The 23,810-nt window shown below is 41.0% G+C and overlaps 3 protein-coding genes and 1 non-coding gene across 4 annotated transcripts in view; 1 reads left to right on the forward strand and 3 right to left on the reverse strand.

Moving 5' to 3' along the window:
- CG10936 (uncharacterized protein) overlaps positions 1-23,810 on the reverse strand; it is a 34,188-nt gene that overhangs the window by 4,847 nt on the left and 5,531 nt on the right. The window contains exons 3-4 of the mRNA NM_137395.2: positions 5,103-5,338; positions 1,518-1,784 (exon numbers count right to left, since the gene is read on the reverse strand). Of these exons, the coding sequence (NP_611239.1) occupies positions 1,518-1,784; positions 5,103-5,338 (503 nt within the window). The remainder of the gene's footprint in view (positions 1-1,517; positions 1,785-5,102; positions 5,339-23,810) is intronic.
- CG44403 (uncharacterized protein) lies at positions 6,702-8,098 on the reverse strand. Its single transcript, NM_001299615.1, has one exon. The coding sequence runs from the start codon at positions 7,914-7,916 to the stop codon at positions 7,473-7,475; it is 444 nt and encodes a 147-aa protein (NP_001286544.1). The 5' UTR covers positions 7,917-8,098; the 3' UTR covers positions 6,702-7,472.
- On the forward strand, positions 6,959-7,120 carry snoRNA:Or-aca4. Its single transcript, NR_003805.1, has one exon. It is a non-coding gene; the product is annotated as a snoRNA:Or-aca4 (small nucleolar RNA).
- On the reverse strand, positions 18,694-23,719 carry rhi (rhino). The gene is made up of 3 exons (NM_080533.4): positions 22,687-23,719; positions 22,157-22,436; positions 18,694-18,950 (listed from the first exon to the last, which is right to left on the reverse strand). Exons 1-2 carry the CDS (start codon positions 23,677-23,679, stop codon positions 22,173-22,175), a joined length of 1,257 nt encoding a protein of 418 aa, NP_536794.1. The 5' UTR covers positions 23,680-23,719; the 3' UTR covers positions 18,694-18,950; positions 22,157-22,172.

Consider the following 23,810-nt stretch of genomic DNA (forward strand, 5'->3'; position numbering starts at 1 on the left):
GCGAACTATTCACAACCACGGTGCCATTCAAGTGATTCTCAAATTTGTCTAAAGCGTTTTGTGCAAATTTCCAGATGCCAACCGCCACCCCACAGCTCCATTCGTTCATCTATAATTTATGCGCTCGTATTTATTTAATTTTTATGTGAAGGCAACCTCGGGACTGTCAAAGTTGGAAGATTCCCCTCAGCAGGTTGCCAAATCCATACAATTGCACAGTAAAAAAAACTATAAGATCGTTTTGCACCCGATCACACTACCATTTTGCAATAAAGAAACTATTTATGTATGGATATTCGCTTGAAACACCAATTGGTAGTTAACACTGTGCTCGCTCTATCTAGTTTGGTACTTTTTAGTCAGAGCCATGAGATGAGAGATTGGCAGCGGATTGGAGCAGGTGGAGAATTAGCGGCAATGGCATGGACTCAAAAGTAATGCCAACTAATGGGTTTTGAGCGCCCACTAGCAATTGTCATTATGGCCGATTAATCGTGAGCTGATTTGATATTTAAGCTGGCCATCGATCAAGGCAGCACTTTCGCCCGAATGGGCAAACAAATTGCTGCAATTAACTTGAGAAATTTATGTGCGCAAAACGAGAAAACGGAAAGGGAAATCAGAGCGAGAAACGCTTCCGCTCTGACAATTCAATTATAAGAGTTCGAAGTAGAAGTACATATGTAAATATTGACTACTTGAAAATACACAAAATATATACACATATGTGTGCTCCTCGCTCCGCGGATTCAAAAGTAAACAGCGACTTGGAAAGAGGGGCTGGTAATGCGAACATGATTTATGAACAAACTTCGTTGGTTGGCCAAAACGTTAAGCAAATAACAATCAAAAATGTGGAGCATGAAGTGCAATAGGGTGAAAGGTAAAATATTTTTGCCACAATTCGATTTGCCCATTTGGCTGCGGTCTTGTGTGGGGTAATGCTTTTTTTTTATCTACGTTTTTTGTTTAAAAAATTAAACAGCCAAAACTAGAGTTCGCGTGGCTTGGAACTGGTTCTGAAGTTTGGCTACTTGAGAGTTGGTAAAAGACAAAAAAAAAAGAGATATAAACGCCGCAAAGCATTTACTGTTTGGAAGTCACGTAAGACTCCCGGACTCCCCGAAATCGAAACAAAACAAAAAACTGATATTGGCCAAAATCAGAGCAGAGCCAATTGTTTTGTTAACTTGTTATGCAATGGCGAAGCGAAATTGTTTTGCCTGAGCTCGATTGCTTCTTGTTATGCCAATTGAGATTGGTTTTCTGTCGCTCTTACTTTCTTTCGATCTGCACTCTACAACTCGATATACACAGTAAACAATCGGGTTGTTTAATTCGCAGACTAGCTGGCCAAAAAGAAAACAATAATATTTATTTTATAGTTTCGTAAAGTTAATTAATGTTGGCATCAGCGTCAGTGAAATAAAAAACCTTAGATTGTTGAATGCCCAGCTTCCACTTTCATTTTTGTACATTTGTATCTAAAATTTTCTTTGAGTGTTCGATTTCCTTACCCCAGATTCGCTAAAGTGGGCCAAAAACTGCGTCTGCTGGTGGGGCACATTGATGCGCTGCGTCTGCGGCTGGAATCCACCACCAAGGCTGTTGCCCGATCCATTCCGTATCGCCTTGGAGCGTGTGAAGCCATTGGTCACCGACGCGGACGTGGCACCAGTGGACGCTGCCGCTCCTAATCCCGCCGATGCCGCTGGTCCCGCCCCCGAGGGCACTCCAAAGGGGCGTGGCGAGATATCGTAATAGTCCGTCTGGCGATTGGGTTTCTATGGAACAGAGAGGCAGGTTTTTTTTAATGGTGTTACGGCAATGCAGGTTAATTAGTTTTACATTTTGTTTTGCTGCGCTTTTTGTCAAACGATATAAATGGTCTGATAAATAATGTATTAAAGCTGGAAGCAGAATGGGCCTATAATTAAGTGTACATGGGAATATCCATCATCGTTCTTCTGAAGGATTTTCAGCATTTGGGTTATTGAACTGATCATTTGCCCATCATTAAGAGGGTTGTCTATTAATCTTTCCGTTGAACAGTCTTTGCTTCTGGATCTTAAACTTTTAATTAAGAAAGTATGTAAGTTATTAGCTATATTGGTCAAATGTCCAAAACGTCAGTTAATTGACTTGTCTATTTAGTCATAGTGTATTTTAAAGAATATATTAGGATAAGTGAATCAAAAAATGATCAGAAATGCGTAATTTGACTAAATCATTCAAAAGGTAACAACCTGATTGTGGGAATTTTCAGTTGTAATCTGGGCAAGCACCAAAATTGAAAAAGGCCCTGAATTACTAAGTGAATCATTGTGAATCAGAATCATTTTCGTGGTTAAAGGTCGGTATTTACCAACTGGTTTAGTCCACATTATGTGCAAATCATCTGCAATCTTACTTATACAAAAGATATTCAATCAAGAAGAAAAGACCAAACTTGTATCCTATCTTATATAACGATTTTCTAAGCTGACAAAAGCCGACATTGAGCTCGGCCTTAAATTGATAACCCAAAAGTCGGCTTAAGTGACAGAACTATCATAAGCCGGGTCTTCAGATGACAAAGTCCGTAATCAGGGCAACCACAGGTGGGGTTGAGGTACTCAAATGCTTCGCAAAGATCGGCCAGACCCTTCTCAAGCACCTTCGACGTGTTGCAGACAATGCCATGGGGCTCTAGACGGATTGCCATGGAAATCGACATCGAAAGCTGCAGCAGACAATGGAAATCGATTGAAAATGTTTGATTGAAGTGTATCAAGGTCGTTGGAGGCGATATCCAGCGACTCACTAATTATTCAGTCGCTGGCCAAAATCCAACATTCAAACTTCCAAATTGCCGCCAGTTTCGCCTCGAATCCAAGTACTTCTTGTTTATCCATTATGATTGGTATTGTTTCGGCTTTTGAAAGTGTAGTCGTACCTTTTTCGACTGCATTGGCTTCAAAAGTTTTGCTCTGTTAAGCAAATTGCATACAAAACGCGAGTTTTGTTGCTAAAAGAGCGCATTTCAATGCATTTATTTTTCCGCTTCTTGGCGGATCGGTTTACGCATCAGAAAATCCACGTTTGCCCCCCAACCATCACCGAACTTTTTCAATCTAGTGGGCTCCAGATTTCCACGCCCGCTGGAAATGCGGTCTTGGGTCCATGGACTTACTCTGATTAGCAGTCATTTAATGGGCGGCTCTACTAATGGCAACACCATTTCGCTTTTACACAGCAAAGAAAATTATAGTTACTAGTAGTAACTTTATCTTTACTGCTGTTGTAACAGATATTGAACCAAATATAACCTTAATTTCTAAGATTTATGCGTTAAGCTTTGGTAAGCTTTCCCTGCTTTTAGAATGCATATGGCTTTCATCTTATGGGTACTTCAATAGAGCTGATTGCAACACATTTTTTTCCAGTTTGAAGTGGGCTTATATGCTCTGGATATGCTCTCATGTCAAAATTTCACTGGCCATTGTCAACAGTTGTGTGTGTTAGTCGGTGTGTGGCGGCAAAGAAAGCGATCGTCGGTGGGGAAATTAAAAACAAACGTTTCTAAGGCATTTGTCAATATGGATAGCATAATGAAACTATGAAAGCTTCGCTCACGTCGCTGGAAAGCAGTTTAGCTGCGGAAGAGGGTTATTGCACCGCCAACACTCGTCATTATGACGCACTTTCCCCTTGGACCAACACACTCGACTTGGCCAACCAGCCGGCATTCAGACAACTCACAATTTCCATTATGCCTCGTGATCAGCTGATAAGCTGATGGGCGGAGGTGGAGATGAAACTGCAAGAAGGATCTGTTCAGTAGCACTGCTCCTTGGCCTGCTGAATGGAGAATGGAGCTGTCTTCATTCATCATTTGAAGAATGCGTTCTAAAGGGTTACCCCATCTGGACTTGAATCAGGTTAATTGAGTTTTTTTTCGGCTCATAAAGAAGTTGCTCTATTGGGTAAAGATTGAAGTACCCTTTACAAATTCTACCTATAAGATACATTTAGTAACTTTATTTTCTTTTCATGCTGTTAAGCCATATTTGAATAACTCTCCTGTTAAGCTAGTTGTGTTGCTTAGAAAAGGGTATCAACTCTTGTGTAGCACCCTTCCGTAGGGTATAGAGAAATCTGGAGATCGTGCATTGGAACTTGCGGATGCGGATTGAATCGATGGTGCAGCAATCCCAAACGAAGACCCCCGCTGGGGGCAACACCGCCTCCCCTTTTGGGGCCACCAAAGGCATTTCAATTAGGGCCAACACTGCAAGCTGCAGCCAAAGTGCGTGCTCATCGCATCGTAAACAATGTGAATTTACACTTTTTTCAATTAACAAATACAACCTGGCTGCAACTCTTCGCGTGGCTTTGAATTACTCACGCATATATTCGTTGATATGCAGAAGCCGATTCGCTTTGTTTGACTTTGGTCAAGTGAAAGTATATGAATATCCAAATGGTCAGTTCACGCATATATTTTATATCTATAATTTGATTGCACTTTTTATATCATTTTGACGTGCACGCTAGCTAGGCAGCCTACGGATATTTTTTGAAAAGTATCTAACACTTTTTGACAGTCGCGTGCCGTAAAAATACATACGTTAAACATATGAAAACCCAGCGAGAAATTAGATTGTTCGGAGATAAAAGAGAATGGCTGGAACTTTGAAATGGCTTACAACATATTACCAAATCCTCTTGATATGCGAAAATGTAAGTCTATGCAGCTCTCCGCGATCCACAACGATCCCTAGACATTGATTTCAGTATCCTGACTTTTTATGGCACGCCACCAATTTAAATTCCGTCCAGCAAATTTTGGCCAGCCAACTAAATCAAATTTCATACATAGATGTATGTGTGGTATGTGGAAATCCTTTTGCATTTTGCATTCGATTTGATTTCGTTTTCGTTTTCGGCATTGATTGACTAGCGTGCCTAGGAGCTTACAAAAACAACTGAAGAAAAAAAAACGAATAAAACCCACTAATTGCCCAGAGCATAGCTGCTTGAACGCCCCCTCGCCGAATAGGGAAATGTAATGGGGAAATAATTGAATTTGAATTTTTTATGGTGCAGGCGAAAAAACTTACCGCAAACTGGGAACTGCCTCCAAATGGAGTTCCGAATTGCGAACTGGCCGCCGCTGGCGATTGTTTGGCATTTTCGTTGGCGATGAACAGAAGCTGTTCCTGGTAGGAGCCCGGCGAAGGTGAGAATCCGCCGGAACTGGCACGGAATCCACTCAGCGAGGACGGCTGTGGGCGCGGAAAGGAACCGGATGATGGCACAAATCGATTTTGCGATGGGAAGTAGTAGCTGGAAGTATCTGAAGGTCGCAGATTTGTTAGTTATGTAAATGCGTAAATGTGTCAACAATCAATTAATTTGTTCACTCCAGCGCCTCTGGCAACGCGTGGCCATGAAATGCACAGGTCGCAAAAGCCGAAAATCATTGCTCTTAATTGCGTGAAAAGTGTAATAAATAAATAAAATAAAAAATATATACATATACAGCCTCCGGCTGGCGCAAAATATTTTGGGTCGCAAATTTGTCACAGCTGCACAGTGGGTCAAAAATTATTTCTTTTTATCTTAGAAATCATATTCATCAGCTCTAATTTCTTTAATAGAGCAATGCCTTAGTTTTATTAAAAGAAAAAAAATTAGTTCGGGGGGTTTCTTTGATTTTACAACAAGTAATCGCGAAACTAAATCTGGGAGCCTAAAAAGTTCACTTCGATTTCACCATAAAATTCATATAATAACAGCGTATTATATTTTATAGATATTCAAGTTGTTAGGCTAATAATATGTCATTAAATTGTTAAATGTTAAGACCTGTTTGTCCCATTTTTCATGTTTACTTTGCAACATCTTTGGCGGCTTATTTATTATTTCTCAATTCTGCTTTTTACTTGAGATTATTAATGATTGGAAAACGAAACTGTAGCAAAACTGCCAGTGAATATTTTTTAAATAATGTGGTTTTTTGGCGAAATATTTCGTGTGGAGTAGGATGATAAAGTGGCGAACAGTCACCCAACTCGTAGCTTATGTTGCATGCATCACAATCCTGACTCTTTGACCCACTACGTCTTGCCTTATAAATAAGAAACAAGAAAAAATGCAGCTCAACCACGCGAAGTTAATATTTTTTTTCCACCCGTATGTCGACAGATTTTCCAGTCGCTAATTGAAAATTAAAATATCATATGGCCGCCGTATTTCAAATGGTTTTTATCAAACGAATTTATGCAAGAGCCTCGAGTGCTGGGAATTTTGGAGTGGGGACAACGCCTACATCGATTCGAGTCGAATTTATCTGGCTCTTTTGGGCTTCACACCTTGTTTTTACCTGAAACGTTTTTTAACTGCAAGTAATTGCCGTTTATTATCGCATCTAAGAACGCGACGAGGCGTCGCATGTCTCGCACATTTGGCGCGAGTTGTCGAAATGACTGACTGGAGATTAGTTTAGGGTTTGATTAATGGCCCAAAAGATCTGTCAGAGGAAATATACCCGAAAATTTGTGTGCCAAGGCGGCTGCAGCAGCCCGTTGAGTGTTTAAGTTCGTTCAAAAACACGCCCACTTCCGTTGTTTTCATTAAGTACGTACGTGTACAAATTCTTAAAAATTAATTGGATAAATATTAAAATTATTCGATTTATAAGTGAAAAAATCTCTTTTCTCGTCAAGTTGATTTTAATATTTATTATTTTAATATGGGACTTATGAAGAATAAGAATTTTACATATACTTTACGCGTATATGCACTGCTTGCCATTCTGATTGGACCACTGCTTGCTGCGGTGGTTGGGTTCAATGTTAGCTCATTCCGCTTTGAAACGGTCGATGGTGCTGCGGTCTAAGTTCCGCAGATTGTTTTGAAATAATTTCTAGTAAGGTTCCAAGTTCAAATCCAGCGCGAGACAAAATATGACATTTTTCCTTCTGCACTGTGGCAAGAGTAGCTACTGTATCCAGCGTAGCTCGCTCTAATCCGCTGAAGGTAGATCAAATCGTTCATCCTCCATTGCCGTTGACACTGCACTAGTGTTCCATATATCTAAGTGGGCATTGCAGTTCGTATGTGGGTGAATACACTTTGTTTTTCTTTTCCAACTATTTTTGTGGCATTTTCTCGAGGAATAGCATTCATTAGCATTCTGTGCGCGCTTGACCCAAAATCGAAAAACCATCGAAATCGAATTCAAATATGCCGATTTGATGTCGTGACACATTTGCCTATTTCTGGACAGAATTTTACGAGACGCCGGCAACCTTCGGGCTCCAGTCACATAAATAAGCCTATCTCTATCGATCGCAATTGGAATTTATTGTAATTGAGTTTTGAGAATTCAATATGTGAGCAGACTATGATAAACAGAAGAGATGGGTACGAATATTTGAATGTGCCCATTCAATTATATTAGTTGCAAAAATAATAATATATTACTATTAGCCTTCGGAGGATTTTTCAATGACGACATGGTGTTTTTTCTGACACAAGGGAATATATTTTGGCAAGGTCGTTGCACGACTTTCCCTTTTTTTTCGCGGACGGGGCAACGGAGTGGGGCGCCGGGCAATCTTGGGCCGTATGGTCTTCAAAGAGGGATCCACCACAATGACTTTACGTTTAGACTTCAGCGGCAGTGGTTTATCCTTTGCGGATGTCATAAGTGCTAGCTTCCGCTTCTGCGTCATTTTAACTCTATTCTTTATCATGGCCTTGATTTTCATAGAGGGAGTCAGTTGTGACCGCGCCATAGTGGCATTCTTCGGCAGTTTCTTCTTGGTTTTTTTGGTCACCTCATCCCTAGTCCTTTTTGGCGACTTCAAATCTTTTTGCTTGCTAATTTGGCTACCTGTCGAGCTGTCCGCGTTGTCTTTAAAATTCATTACACTAGATATTTGTTCAATTCCCAATTGACTTTGCTATTTGTTGCGATATTGCTGTACTGGAAATTTTTGCTTAATAATCTGAGTGTTTTCTTCCAACCGATTCTACTACTGGGCCTTTGTTCAAAGGTCTCCCCAAGTGACAGTCCCTTTGAAAGCAAAACCAAAGGAAGCTATTACATACAATGGCTTTCAAATCCGTTTTAACTTAGCCGCCTGTCCACTGGTTCTAGCTTAGCCAAGGTGGCTCTCTAACTGTCGTCTCCATTTGGCATTTGGCGAAACCGAACGGAAAAAACAAGAAAAAGGAAAATGGTCGATACAATGGGGCCGCAAACTACCGAGGGGCGTTCTGTGGGCCAAGCGGTTCAATGCAATACCATTTTCAGCCATCGGACCATCGGTGATCGGTAGTTGGTACCCAGACTGGTCACGTCAAGTGCTATTCGCCCAGTACAGTGTATTCTGCTGAGACTGCTAGTAAATGTTTATTCATATGTGCACTAATGATTGCTCAGGGCACAAATTTATAAAGTTTTAACGTGTTTAAGCGCTTTAGCACATATTTAATTTTTATATTCATTCAAGATTTTGCTTTTAAGTAACCATTACTATATCTAATTTGACATGTGTTAACTCCATAAGTCATTTTATTTACTAAACAAGCCGATTCCTTTTTCTTTTTACTTTTTTTATATATTTTCATTAAGGGTTTGTGACCCATTATAGCTGAGTAAATTCACCTGGATTTCAAGGTGTGGCTTGAATTTAATCATTGATTTAATAAGATCCTAATTAAATATTTAACTTACCCACGACCACTGTGGCATATTGCAGTCGGCATCTTGACATTTACTGTTTTGCAGCAAAGAATTTGAAATTTGCACGGCATTATAGCTGCTGATTCCGCCGATCTCAGAGCTCGCACATCAGTTAATACATAGATATATTATAGATAATGGTATTGGGGTCTTGAGAGCAGCCGGCTAATTACGCTGGCGACAATAGCCCGGGCATTTTCAGATTCATTATATCGCACTGGGCTGGGCTGGTGCAACCAATTGCGAAAATAAAAGCATGAAATCTTGCAGCCTCTTCTTCATTTGTTGCTTTTTTTTTCGATTTTTTCACCTCGTTTTTTTTGTGCGAAATGTCAAGCCATGGCGCAAATACTTCAGCAGAAGTGCAACAAAAGCGAAGCAAACAGCCAGAAACAGCAACAAATGACAGCAGAAACAACAAGTTGAACTTTACGTTTTCCTTAACTTTAATCAAGTTTCTTGGCTGGTCGCTCTCTGCGATGCATTCGCTATTGTTGCTTTTATTGTTAAAGCGGCTTCTTCGTTTTTTTTATTCACTGAAGGTCGTCGCTTTTGCCTGCAGTTTTGAATGAAGCGCAACATTTTGAAAGTTACACTCCCAAAAAAAATATTGTTTTATAGGCAGTGCCTGAATTGAGATAAGAATTCTCAAGCAATTCACTTAATTACTCAATGAATTCCCACATTTTAAACTTAGCCCACATTAGATATAATCAGAGCCACAAATAAAAACACTCCCATTTGGCAGATAGTTATGACTATATTTACCTAGGCCTAGCTAAACCATAAATACTTGGCTGCTTGGCCATGCAGAACTCATTTCCTAGATCTGACATCATACACCCGCGCCCAGTTCAGTAAACCCGATATGATTACTTCCATTGTGCTTCTTTTTGTTTGACAAAATTTCATTTAATTTACTCACTTTTAATGGACTTCACAGAACTGATCAGAGCCAACTCAAAAGATAACAAACAAAATAATCATAAAGAACAGCAAAATTGAAAATGGAGACTGGAAACGAGAACAATAAGCTTCCGACTCCGTTGGCGATAATATCGAAGACAAATAAACTTGAGAAGTCTTTCAAGAAGTGGACAATGTTCTGGCCGCGGCGATTCGCTAATTAGAAAATAATGCCCACAGGCCCCAAGGTCAGGCTTGTGCGATGAAAGTGAGTCAGCCGCCAGAATATTAGCACTAATGGGTTTACTTTTTCAGCTGCACCCACTCAAAGTGGACAACTTGGTCGCCTCAGGCTTTTCATCACTTTCTTGAGTTCATTCCAATGGCCTAAGTTTGTCGCCTAAGTCTTTTGTTTAACTTCTTTAGAATTTGCAAGCTTATCGCTTCGCCGCTTGGGCTTACATCATGCGAGGCGTTTGCCCAACACGTGCACATTCCGATTTAGTTTTTAATTATATTTACTAATACTCCACAGTCGGCAGTCGGTTAATTACATATGCAAACTTGTTACACAAAGTAAGCCGAATGCGAGCAGTGAGCAGCGCAACCGAAAGCAAAACAACTGCAAAAACCAAAACAAAGAAAACTGTTGCAAGGCAACTCGGCCAACAGCTCTCCAGCTGGCTGGTTGGCTTTTATTGTTGGCCAAACATTCGAGATTGGAGCACTGGGCGGGGGGGCACCCACTGGGCTGGCCAAATGTGTGGCAAGCCACCAGCCAGAGGCAGCCAGCAAGTAGCAAGTAGCAAGTAGCAAATGGAAGAATGCAAAACTTCAAATACACAGTTTGTCAGCAAATAAACAAAATTCACATCTACCCATTGTGGTTAAAATAGCGAAATATTTGCAGAGGCAGTCTCCTGGCCACCGATGTTTGTGTTTCGATAAGTGGCTAACAAACAAAACCGAGCGAGTAAATAAAAACTGTTCACAGTTCATGAAGGAGCTAAAGTGATCTATATCGTTGAAATAACAACAAATATTTGGCCCATACGGAAGTTGCTTAATTGTAAGTAGATTTAAACGTATTACGCATTTGAATTATTTTTTATAATTGAATTAATAGACAAAGAAGCAGTCTGTGCTATGGAACATACCTGGTGCCCACATTGCAAACGTTACTGTCGTTAATCAATGCGTCTAACATGACAGAACCCTTTAATTAAACACCATCTAATGCCGGCGGGAGTGGAGGAAGTGAGTCCAAGACTTGTCACCTCGGGAATGCGGCTCCATTGCCAAAGGCCAGTTGGGGCAGGGAAAGAAATCAGAAGACAGCTCCACACCCTCAAAGTTGAAGTCAAGTTGAAGTGTCGCCGGTTTGTAACTGGCTTGCGGTCAGCGATAGTCAGTGAGAACAACGCAGTGCACACCCCCGCCAAAGTACAGGCAAATTAAATACAATTAAGGCAGATATAATTGCCAGGCCATAAACAGGTTCTGGCCGGGATTAGAATGTGGCTGGCTAGCTGCGGCTCGGCTCGGCTTGGTTCTTTGTGCGGGTGTTGGCCAAGTTGGCATTCTAATGCCAATGTCCTTGGCTGGGGGTTGTGTGCATACATGAATGATTGATTGGAATTTTCGCCTTTCGTTGGCCAACCGGCAAGCGGATATTGTTTATGCTGAACAGTCGGAAATGGAGCTCTCACAAAAGATACATAAATCAATTATGAAAACCAGAAAAGCAACGAACGGGCCATTTAAACTGGTTTCACAGTTTGTTTTATTTTTCCATTTTTCCCTATTTTTGGTTTTTTTTTTCTAGCTAGCTTGTTTGGCTATTTGCATAAACAGTGCAACTTGTAGAGCAATTATACGCAAATTTTGGTCAATGGGCGAACAGGTTGGCTGCTTTTGCTGGTGAATGCAAAAGTACGACACTAAACTGGGTGACTGTAACTACGAATGTAACACAGACTCTAGAGCTCTTCAAAATGTTAGCAGGTGCCTGTGGCCTATCTTGTCCGCATTTCGGATCATATTCGGGTTGCATAAATAAATTAAAAGTCGGTGCTACTTTCCCACCCCTTCCGCCTGGGAATCGTGGAGCGTTTGGAGCTCGTCATCAAAATACCTGAAATTGAAAGCATTTTCGGTGGAAACCGCATAAATTTGTAAACCATTTAGGCTAAAACCTTCGATGTGCCGCCAGACAAAAAAGTAAACACAGCAGCAACTACGGGGCGTGGCTGGCCAAAAAAAATGAAAACAAAATACGAAAGACTTTACGTAATGCGCGCTGAGGTCAGTTTTTTTGGGCGGTGAAATGAATGAATTTGGTGAACGAAAGGCCCCAAGGGCCAAGCCCCAAAAAGAAAGTGAAATTTTCATCGATCGGAGTCAATTTTTCATTGGCCACGCTTGATTTTGAGCTCATGATTATTTTAATTAAATAATCATCATCAATTTACATTTTTTTGTATAATATTTTACAAAGCCCAAAGGGTAGGTCGAATTTTTATAAATTGATGTAATCGATTTCTGTGCGGACGAATATGTTTGAATTGAATTTGGAAAATTGGTAACTAATGGACAAATTTCGATTTGAGGAAAGCGTTAAGGAAAAACGTTTTTTCCTATTTATCTGTATTGTGTGGTATATTGTATGAAAAATAAAAAAATTACTTTATCTGCAGACTTTTGTACGTTACTTTATATTTGCAATGCAAGGCAACCTAATTGGATTTTACGCCACTAGCAAAAACATTATGGCAGAACTTCAAAAAAACATTTATTACCTAAGCAATGGCGACTTCAAAATCAACTTCGTTTTTTTTTTTAAGATTTCGCCTAAAAGGACAATGGAAATGAATGTTCGAGTTCGTGGCTCAATGAAAATGGCAACCGAACATGAAAAACTTCTTAGCTGGAAAATTCTTTAGCCGGTTTTCGCGTTGGCCATACCACTCCCGAATTGGCGAAGTGGCCAAAACAGAAAACTGGTTCAATTCCAGCTCTAAGCCTGTGCGGGTGGCACCGCCGCCACCCCTTGCCAACCCCCCTCCCCCACCCCATTTTAAGCCCACTCACAGAAAGACACGACTTGGCCAAAGGCAAAGACTTCAAATCCAGCTGCGATCCAGAGTTGGCCCTTCGTTGGCTTGTTTTCTGTTTTCGATTTTCGGTTTGAGTTTGGTATTGGGTTTTTTTTTGTTTGGGTTTCTTGGGCGCTCGTGCTGGGTTCAAAGTTGGAGTGTGGAGTCCAAATTTCTGGGTGAAAGGCCGCCGCTGCTTTGCATTTTGCTGGCTGTCTTCGCTTCGATATTCTATCAATTATTTGATGTTTGATTTGTGCTTCACACTCGAATGTTGATTTTTCGTCTGCCGCTCGCTTGTTTTCCCACCGAATTTTGAATTTTGGCTTCGTCAGCCTTGCTCGTGCCAGCCATTTTTTGTTCATTTTTTTTTTTTTTTTCGAGGTGCGACTGCACTTTGTTTACGTTCATTTTAACCATGTTATTCCTGCAGTCAACATTTATTTTTGTGGCTCTCTTTCTTGAGTTGCTCTTTTGGCTTTATGTAATTCGCGAAGCGTGCTCTAATAAAAGCACCAGATAGCCAGCCGCCAAAGCAACAGCAAAAAAAAAAATTAAATTGCAAATATTAAAACTAAATTACGAGCGCAAATGCAAACGAGTTTTTTTTTGCAAATACCCGCGCACTCGAATCGAGAAAAAAACAGTTTGTGCTGGGTGCCAAAGTGGTCCGACTTCCTCGGCTCGATTTTGAACTGGGCTTGGCCCAAGTCAAGACTTGACTTGGCTCGCCGTCTCAGCCATAAATCTCGTTTAATAAGAGAGCAAATCAAATGGAATAGCGAAAAGAAACTAGAACTGTAACCTAACCCTAATGAAAATAATTGCATGGGTACAAATAATCAGATGGGGAAATCTAAAAAATAGTTTACGTTATAAAACGTATAATAAGTAATATATTATCAATATTCTGTTTGGTTTCGTCTTAACCCAAAAATCTTAAATGTTAACAACATATCACTCTTTTATCCCACTCACTTCGGAAGCCTTTAATCTACTTGTATCTCCATTTGTATTTCAGGAATTCTAAGAGACCGACTCGAAGACAAATCGCCGGCATTAGTGTGCTCCACTTCCAGAATGGCGAACACATTTAGGCACTCGAATTATCATTCCAGCAACGAAGCCCAAATTCCTTGCCATTGTCAGCACTCAATCTCGATCTCAAATCTCCCGTAGATTCCAAACAAATCGAGAGAACAGATCCCAAATACCGAATCCCTGGCACGTAGCAAAATCACCAAATAGAATGCCGCCGAAAAAAGTGGTTCTATATGAATGGAGCTTTGAAAAGTATAGCACGTACATACGTATGTGTGAGTGGTTAAAACCAAAAAGTGAGGTGTGAAAAACAATTGACCGCCTTGGTCTGCCTCTTAAGTTTTTCCTCATCAACGGGTTGCCTTTCTAAGTTGGTGGTGTTCCACTATTTTTTTTTTTTTTTTTCCTTAAGGTCTGCACGTCGAAGTGGTAGTGTTGATTGAATGTCTGGTGACGGAGTGAGTAACCGGAGGATCGTGTGTCTGGGCCTTCGGTTTTTGTGGGTTTCTGGTGTTTGGGCGCTTTGGTTTTTCCTTTTGCCACGATGTCGTGCTGCCATTGTTCGCATTAGTGTTGCATATTAAGTAATAGAACTGTTTTTTTCGTGGCTCCCTATCTGAATCTCTGGGCCAGCTCCATCTGAGTCTGTTTGCCTTCCAACTTGTGGCACTGCCGCCAAGTGGCGCAATGTCCCGCAATCGAAGTGCTGAGTGAGTTGTGGCCATTAAAATGCAAGTGGCGGATAGAATTCAGTTGTGGTAAAAGGGATCGGTTGCATTTCAATTGTACGCTCAACGGGGTTTTTGTTAAAATGGAGCAAAAACGGTGCTCTTGAAATGAAATTAAGGAGCATTATAAATTCTAAACTACTTTTCCAGTTGCAATTAAAGTTTCAATTGAGAATTCTGAACAGCTGTAATCTACATCACACCTCAAATCAATTTGAGGTAATTTCCTTGCTGACATACCGAGTGCTACCATAAACACTCACAAAATGATTATGTAACCTTAGCCTACACCCAGAAATACATAATTCACGATTAGATCTGTCTCTCAAACGGCACAAATTTCTATGCATTGTAATTTTCCGCATAATTTTGTCCAACTCTTGGCTGTTTTGTCTCTTTTCTTTTGGCGAATATAAAGAATGGCCCAACAAAAGCCTCAGACATGACAAAAAAACAAAAAACACAACATTTTGCCGCACGCTTCAGCGACAAAATGGTCAACAATCTTGGCTTAGTTTTGTCGGCCAGCTGTCTATTGTTGTTGTAATCACAATGGGTATATACATATAGCCACATAGCTGTTCTGGTTGCCGTGATTTATTGTGTGAACAACACGGTTTTCTTCTCCCGAGCTTCGCTTTGCTTTTGTTCTGCCTCCGCCATTTGCATATTCCGTTTTTGGGAACCGTAGGCTTCATTTGGTCCCGGGTGCCACTTCAAATTGGGCGTGTCCAAGTATCATAGAAGCCATACATACATACAGTACACCCTCAAAGCTCAGTGGGTGCCCAAGTGGTTGGAGCCAACCTAAGTGGCTAAGAATTGGCTACCATCGATCGCATGAGTTCAATGAACTAAAGAAAAAAAATTTAAAAGCCCTGCAGTTCTCGAGTGTTATTAAAGCAAATAACACTTGAGATGGGTTCGTCAGGTTGCCAGCCACCGTCAATCAAGGGTTATCAAGAGTTGAATGGCTTTTGAAGAGTCCGGCGACGCCAACGCGCGGAAATCCGAATCCGAATCCGAATCCCAAATACTGTCCAATAACTGATGCCTCAATGTGCGGATTACTTAGCGAAGGAGCTGGCTTTGCAAATTGCCAATTCATTGTTACCCGTTGCCTCTTTCCACCACTCATGGCTTGACATTTTTATTAAAAAACGCAAAGTCCGCGAACGATCTGCAATCAGGCGATCAGCAGTGTCTGCAGCAAAAAGGGCATATTTTATTTTATGCATGCCGCTCGTTAAGAGACCGCGTCTTCTGCTTTTGCCACAAAACTGAAAAGAACTACACAGCAAGAAAATACAAAAGAAATGCAGTTATAAAGCAAATCTAAACTTAATATATATAAACATTTAACTTGTGGAAGAAACAGTGTAATTTCTAAGTGAATTTAAACGAATTATCCTGAAGAATTTACTTCTCTCAGTGCAACTGATGCCGCAATAATCTCGAAGTGCTGAAAAATGATTTCTCTGAGTGTTTGCCTTGTTTGCTGTTGCAGCCAAATTGCCAGCTTTTGATGTTGTTACTGCTTTTGGGCATCATTTCCTGCTTAAAAGGCCGCTGCCACTGAGCATTCAGCTGAAGTCGCGGGCAAAGAAGAGTTACTCCTCTTCATTCCCTGAAGAAACATATATATTTATAGGGCGGCCTGATGAACCGTAATCCCAAGGATAACTGCATATTTTTATTACAGGTTTCCCCCTGCTTTACACTGCTTGCTGTTGTTGTCGCGGTAGCTGGCCCATAATTTCCAGTTACAAAAGGCCACAAAGGAAACGAATGACTTAAGACGCAAACTTGTTTTCCTTGCGGAACATCCGTGAATGGCACATAAACTTAAATGTCTATGCAGGCTGAGTGTACATTGTATTTTTAAATTGAGAAGCCATTATAGGCCTCTAATTTTGGCCAATTATAAATGAAGGCAACAACTTGCAAAATTAAGATGCAAATGTATAACTTGTAGGTGAGCAAAAGTTAATTATCACTAATCGTTGATATTTCCTGCCTTTTTTCAAATATTTCCCTATCCAAAATGGGTTAATGGGCAGCTTAACCCCATTGACTTGCCCCGCTCGATCGCTCATTTCAAAGAAGACAAATGACAAAATGGCAAAACCAACCGCATAATACACCTTGAAAATTGCCTACCAAATATTATTTCTCTTTCTCTTTGCCATTTTGGGGTACAAAGTTTTGCGAGCCGAAAAGGCTTAATGACTGCAAATTTAGGCGAACTCCGAAGCGGAGTTTAAATTTGCACTTTGCAACACAAAACGGAAATGCCAGACGGCTAAGAGAACGTGCAAATGGGTCAAGGATTTAGGCCCATTTAGCCACACTCCATTGGCTACGCTTTTTTTTTTTTTTTGGGCCGGGCGCAAAGTTCAACCCAGAATGGACGCACACACCTGGCCTGTTATTTGACTCCGCCTTTGGTCTCAAAATATTGGCGCTTGTTGTGTCACTGGGCCAGCAATCATTAGCCAAACATGTGGCACATATAAACTTCAGCCAAACCAGCAGCACAGCGGGTTGTCCCATTCAAGTGGCCATGGCTGTGCAATATCTACATACATGTACATGTATATCTTGTACGACGCGGGTGTCTGATTCAACTTTTGGGTCACTGGGCGGCATGAATCACTGGTCTATTATGCGGGGTCAGAGTGGCATTTGATTGGTTATTAGACTGGGTTAATTGAGCGATATGTTGCAGTTGCAGTGGGAAACCCGATATCGGTGCACAAATGCCAGTGGCCTGGGTTATTGATCGTATTGTTCGAGTTCCCCCTTCGGTTGCATAACACATTTTAAACTCTGTCTCGCCTTGGCTGGCGCTAATCACTCAATCTACCCCGACTTTCGCCCCTTTGGCGAACACTTCCGTTTGGTGTCAACGCTTTCGCTATTTGCCGAAAAACCAAATTAAATTCATAAATTTCAGCTTTTGCTTGTGATTTAAGCGACCGGCTGCCAAATTGTCAAACTTTTGCGGGGAGTTCTGCTCGAGTGACTTTTCTTTTACCACCAAAGTGACCACCACCTCGGACGAAGCCAGGTGACCAGACCGACTTGGAAGCCATAAAAATGAAACTAAAACTAAAACTAAAAAGAAAAAACACAATCGCTCCGACTCGACTGGCACAGTTGCAACAAGTTAGTGGCGCGAAAGTGAAACGAAACGTAGCGAATGCAAAGGCAGGGAAAACAGAGTGGAAGAAAAGCCAGTGCCAGAAATCCCCAATTAAAAGAAAAGCGAAAAACTGCATGGAAAATCGAGTGCGAAGCGAGGCAGCGAAAAGTAAATGCGTTCAATGCACTTCGATGGGGCGTGGCACATCGACAGGCGCTTGATGTCTTGCCTTAGTTTGTTTTGCCACTGACTCACGGCTCAAACATTTGGCTATGCCAAACAACAACACATAAAGACGCATTTTTCAGCAAGTGCGGAAATCGTAGGTGTAGCTAGCCCATAAAGAAAATGCCAAAAGCAACACATAAAACGAAACTAAACAAAACTGAGGCTTTGAAAGTGGGTGATTAATGAGAAATTGTGCAGAGTTAAAGACACGACGAGCAGAAAGATGTTAGGAGCCATCAAAGTAAACTATATATATATATGCGGGAAATGCTTTTCGATCCAAACGAACTTTAAAATACAATTGGTTATGCCCGATCAATACATACACATATACCCACAATTGCAGCCACTATAAAGGCGCCCACTTTCCAAGCACAATGCACATTCCACCTCAATTCGAAGAATGCATTCGAGCTTGCTAAATTAACATATAAAACTCATTTTCATCAATGGAGTCTCTCCTTCGCTCAGAACACACCCCGAAAGACCAACAAAAGAAAATACCAATGCAAGATAATTGCAGAGGTTTGTGGGGCGATGCTGGAAATAATTCAAAAAGTCAAGCAAAAATGTCAACAACTTCAGTTTTGGGGCCACACTGAGCCCGGTTGACTAAAGTTCGATTCAATGACATTTAAACATTTAAGCCGGGTGTCTTAGCCAATGTAGTGGCAGCTCACTTTTGTGTGGTTAGAACAAGATATTGCTTATAATATTGATTGAAATAACTTATGTGGATCGTTAGGAAAAAGTGGTTTGACCTTCGAATTTAAATTCTCTAATCGCTGGCAAAGACATCACAAAGTATCAGTTGTCAGGCCAAAAACAAAATTTATTGGGGAAAAAGGTTAGTATATCAGGTTACTTGAAACCATTGATATGTACATTTTTCAACATGTACGGAGAAAACATAAAACATAGTATAAACACAACTCGGTGTTTTTCCTTTGAATAGATCAATTTGATGGGTCAGCTGGAGTTTACCCAGCTTAGATGCGATGACCTTGAACTTGGAGTCGATTATGTTGTGTGATGTGAATTTTTCTTTTTGGCCAAAACGTTGTACAAACCTAAAAACAAAAACAAAAGAAAAACGACATGAAAAACAAATTTTTTTTATTGCTACAAAAACTTATTTTAATGTTGCACTACAAACAAAAATAAAAGCACTCATAAAAACAAACAAAGGCAATTTAATTATCTTAACGGGCGTGAAATTAACATTAAGAGGAGCTGACCCGCTGTTTCAGGTTCTTGGGGCGTGGTCAACAAAAAAAGCGAAAGAGATATAAGCTCGTAAGAAACAAAGCAAGGTCGCCGAAGACGGGGATGCACTTGCGTTTAAAGAAAAGGGAAAACTGAACTAGTTTTCCGAGGTCAAGCGATTAAAGATATAACAGTGAAAAATAATTGAATTGAGCTTATAAAAGTGAAATATACACTTGATCAATGCAACACTTGGATCTACATATATAAATAGCTTAAGTAATTGTTAGCTTGTCAAGAGTAATTTGAAGCTCAGAATTACCAAGACCAACCTTTGAAATCACTCCATCGGGTATTATCCGATGATAAATATCCCATCAACAATCAATCAGCTCTTGTAATGGAGCCAACCAAATTTAGCGCAGCATCGGTTTAACCAACATTGGGAAATCTAACCACATCTCCCGCAGCTGTTGTTGCTGCAACAAATATGCACAACGATGGCAGCCGCAATGGGCCACCTTAACTACGTATAATTGCTGTTCCAATAACCCCTAACCCGGCGGCACAAAGCACATACACAAGAGATGCCAAACAGCGGCAGCAAATTGTGACTCGTGCCAACAAACAACAAGCAGATATATATTAAACTGTCAAACAAAATCATAAATATGGAAAACACACCCACTCTCTTGCCAATCGAGTGAAAAAAGCTAGTTCACTTGGACAGCAGATGGGGCAGGATTAAATTGCAGTGTGAAATGCAGTAGGAAAGATTAGGGGAAGGGAGACGCTCCTCCTCTGCATATGACTGCATATTATATTATTGTATCTGTTTGCTGCCCCTCAACCTAAGCGACCCAAAATGTTGCTGCTGGCCGCAGTCGACCACAAAACAACATCAACATCCAGCCAAGAAATGCGTTCGTTGCTGTTTTTGGTAATAAACGAAGCGTTAAACAAAATGCACTACAACAGCAGCAACAACCAACCAACCACCACCAACAACAACAACATAGAAAACAAACATTTTGTGTCTTTCTGATTTGTTGTTTACCATATGCAAAGCGTCATATATGAGGTTGCCTACAGTTGCAGTTGTTACCGGTTACTTGTTGCTGCCTTGGGCGTAATTACATCTCCAAACCAAAAATGGTCAAACGAGCGAGAAAATTATCACATACGAGGTCCTCATTGTTGTTGCTGCTCTTGTGGCGGCAGAAATTAAATGCAAATTTTGCCTGATAAAGAAATATGGGGTTACAGACGAAATTTCACAATCAGGAAATTAAGCATTTTTCTTTTTCGGCTGTCTCGAGCGGTGGAAGCCAAAATAGCCTTCGATGATTTGACATCTGATAGGTAATTTGAATATTTTTGGTAGGCCAATTAATGAGCGGAAACTTTTACAAGCATTTTGAAAGCATATGAGGGATACGTTTCCCTTTTTCTATTTCGCCTTCCATCAAACACTCCTCGGAAATGCCAGAGTTTCTGCACGACTGCAATGGGTGGAAAAACATGTTCCAGAAATGTATGTACATGTACAGAAATTATGGCAAATGCCATGGACAGCTAATTTAAACACACATAAATCAATGAACGCCAAAGTCGAAGGCAACCCAGAAATCAGGAAGATAAAAATGAGTAAATTGCACAGCAATAATGGCAAATAATAATAGTCTATTGAGGGGCAACCAGCAGAGTGCAAACACGCCTCTTCGGCAAAGATAGAGTCGATCATGCAAATGGATTAAAATAAAACATTTTTTGGTTGCAACATAGAGAATTAATAAGTATGTTGTGATTTCAACCCAAAGGGTTTAATAGTTTATTTATCACTTACTCGCGACCTAACTAATTAAGACTTTAAGATAATTCAATTAATTAAACTAGCTGTAAGCCATTAAAGCCACAATAAAACAAATTATGGACACCTAACAGCGAATTTAACTAGCCATAAAACCAGATTTTATATACATGCCAAGCTAAGCATTTATCCGTGAAACTAAGCTATGATCTTCACTGAAACCGTACTGAGAAGTGCAATCAGCTAGCCTCAAACAGCTTACAAATGACATTGACTTGCGAAAGGCAGCTCACTAAATGGACACATTAGTCCATTAGCCGGCGGGTCCACTTGGTGGCGCTATCGTTTGCCCCACAAAGGTGTGTCGCCTCTCCAGCTGTGCGTGTCACCTCAGCAACACTAGTTGGAGTACAGTATGATACAACTAAGTACTTGTTTGCGATTGAAGGTTAAAGCTATGAGATACGCCATTAAGGCAACAAACTGCATCTGTACAGAATCACAATTTAGGTTGGTGACTTCATTCTGTGACTCCACATAGGTTGAATGAACCGCGTAGACGCTTAAACGCCCACAACTTTTGCGAGGGAGTTGGTCCGATCTGTCCGGCGGTATGTGTTGCCAAGCCGACGAGTTCAAAGCAAAGCAGCTGTCAACAGATGCGACAGATAAGCCAAATGGAAACCGAAAACCCAGAGTCTGGAGCCTCATAATTTTCGCTGGCTGATCTCGAGCCAGAAATCTACAAATTACGAAAAGAGTAGACGGCAATAAGCATGTTCGAAAACACACGTGTGCCAATAATAGAGTCTTGTTAACGCTATGAAGACATCTTAAATTTTTCCCAAAGACCTACTCATAAATTTGCACAGGTAAAGTCATGAATCTTCAAAGAACTATGTACTAAGTGCACCACGATATGGGCAAGCAATTTGTCATATGGGTGACACGGGAATTATCAATGGTTTACCAAGCAGAGAAGAGAAAAACGCAGATACAGGTGCAATGCACAGGGAAACGAATCAAACGAGTGGATCCGCCGACCGGATGATGGCTCGTTTTCGTTTCAGTGTCTGTTTTTGTTTTTCGATGGCATTTATCTTGACCCGAAGGCAACGTGAAGTTTTCATGGCTCATGGCTCAAATATTGCGAGCGTCGAACTGTAAAGTTATGAAGAAGAAACTGAAGCTGCTCGGGAGCGGATGCTTGCGTTTAAGGTTATGGGCACAGGGCCAAAATGAACTGCTGCCACAACTCACCCGGTACTAGGCATCTTTACTTGGGCACAATGATCCTCAAGCTCTCGAAGTACTTAATTATCTGCAATGGATACGCTTCCTTAATGTCATTAATATGCACTGCATCGATGGACGAGCAGCCCTTCCACGTGACAAACATGAATAGATCGTCATTCATCTGGTAGCAGTGGAGAATTTTATCCAGATCCAGTCCGCGATTCACACCGAAGGGTTTCGTCATCTCCGGGAATTTCCAATCCGGGTAAGTTTTTTTACGCTTGCGGCGCGGACAGCGGCGCATCTGTTCCAATACAATTCATTTTTCTTAGGTGTGTTGTTTTAATGGACAAGAAAATCAAATCATTGCTAAAGAAACTTTTGATTCATTACTTAAGCCTGATAGGTAGGAATTAGGCTTAAGCTGATTAACTTTTAAAGGTTTCTATTCAAACGCTTTTACATTTAGGTTTTTTTTTAATGGTTTAAATGATTATAAACATATTTTTACTAGCTTTGGTTTGATTTTCTTAATTGGAAAGAACAGTTCTTACGCTCTCCACTTCGGAATCCATGGAATCACTGCCAGATAAATCCAAGCCAATGTCCCCTTCTTTTGGTGCGCCCAGCGATGAAGCCGCATGACCACCATCGGATGACCTAGACGAAAACTTTATCTGGCCGAGCGTTTTAGGTTCCGATTTGGTGACCTTGATCGATTTCTCAGAGCTGGTCGATGATACTGTAGGAAGCGACATACTGGAAGAGGATTCACCCAAATCCGAATCATCAGTACATGAGCTCTGCAATGGTTGGGATTCTTTACGAATCAGCATAGGAGACACATGTTTCGAAGACAATGGTGCGTCTTCCCGTTGAGGAAATTCAATAAGCCGGCGCGATTTGGGAGGCGTTTTTAAAGATGTGTCCCCCACATCTTTGTCTTTAGTGGGTTCGATCAAGTTCAGATCACTGAAAAGGCTTTGAATCCTGGGACTCTTAATCATGTTCGTCGTTGTGGCTGATGGATTGCCGTCGAAAACTTCAGTTGAATCTGTGGAGACTTGGCTAGTACTAGGCATCTGAGTTTTGGGATAATTTTCAATATCTTTGATTTTTCCCGCCGTTTTCTTAATATTCTTTCCTTTTTTCTGATTCATCTTCGACATTCCAGCTGTGTTTTTTGCCTGCACCGACTTGGAATGTTGTTGTGTTTTCTTAGAGCTGCTGGGGCCATTCTCGGTGATCAATGGACCGCTGCTGCTAGGACTTGACTTCGATTTCCCGACAGATTTAGCCGCGGCCTTCCGATGCAGCCTGAAGACCTCCGACTCGAAGTCGGAGACCAGCTTCATGCAGTTGCCTACGTTTTCCAATGGTTCCCAGGTGTTGTTCTCGTTCGGAAAACCGCTCCACTTCACCAGAACCTGGGGACGCCCATTAACAAACCGTTTGCCTAAGATTTTCTCCACTACATATTCTTCGACATGATCATTAGGCGGTGCATCGACCAGACCAAGATTTGGTCGCTGATGGTTGCGAGACATAACTTATCCGCTCACAGGACGCCGAGCAAAAGAACGGTAAATGGAACGACGCGCAAGGAGGTGCTGCTAACCCACTCGGAATACTATTAGGGATGGGAAAGCTTTTGGTATTTTTTTAATGTGCATAACTC

Source organism: Drosophila melanogaster, chromosome 2R (genome assembly GCF_000001215.4).
Source record: "Drosophila melanogaster chromosome 2R".
Taxonomy (NCBI): domain Eukaryota; kingdom Metazoa; phylum Arthropoda; class Insecta; order Diptera; family Drosophilidae; genus Drosophila; species Drosophila melanogaster.

Excerpts from the sequence above, each read along its gene's own strand:
- CG44403 (NM_001299615.1), bottom strand. The coding sequence starts at position 7,916 with ATGAATTTTAAAGACAACGCGGACAGCTCGACAGGTAGCCAAATTAGC.
- rhi (NM_080533.4), bottom strand. The coding sequence starts at position 23,679 with ATGTCTCGCAACCATCAGCGACCAAATCTTGGTCTGGTCGATGCACCG. Across the intron at positions 22,437-22,686 it reads TGGATTCCGAAGTGGAGAGC|ATGCGCCGCTGTCCGCGCCG; the intron begins GTAAGAACTGTT and ends GTATTGGAACAG.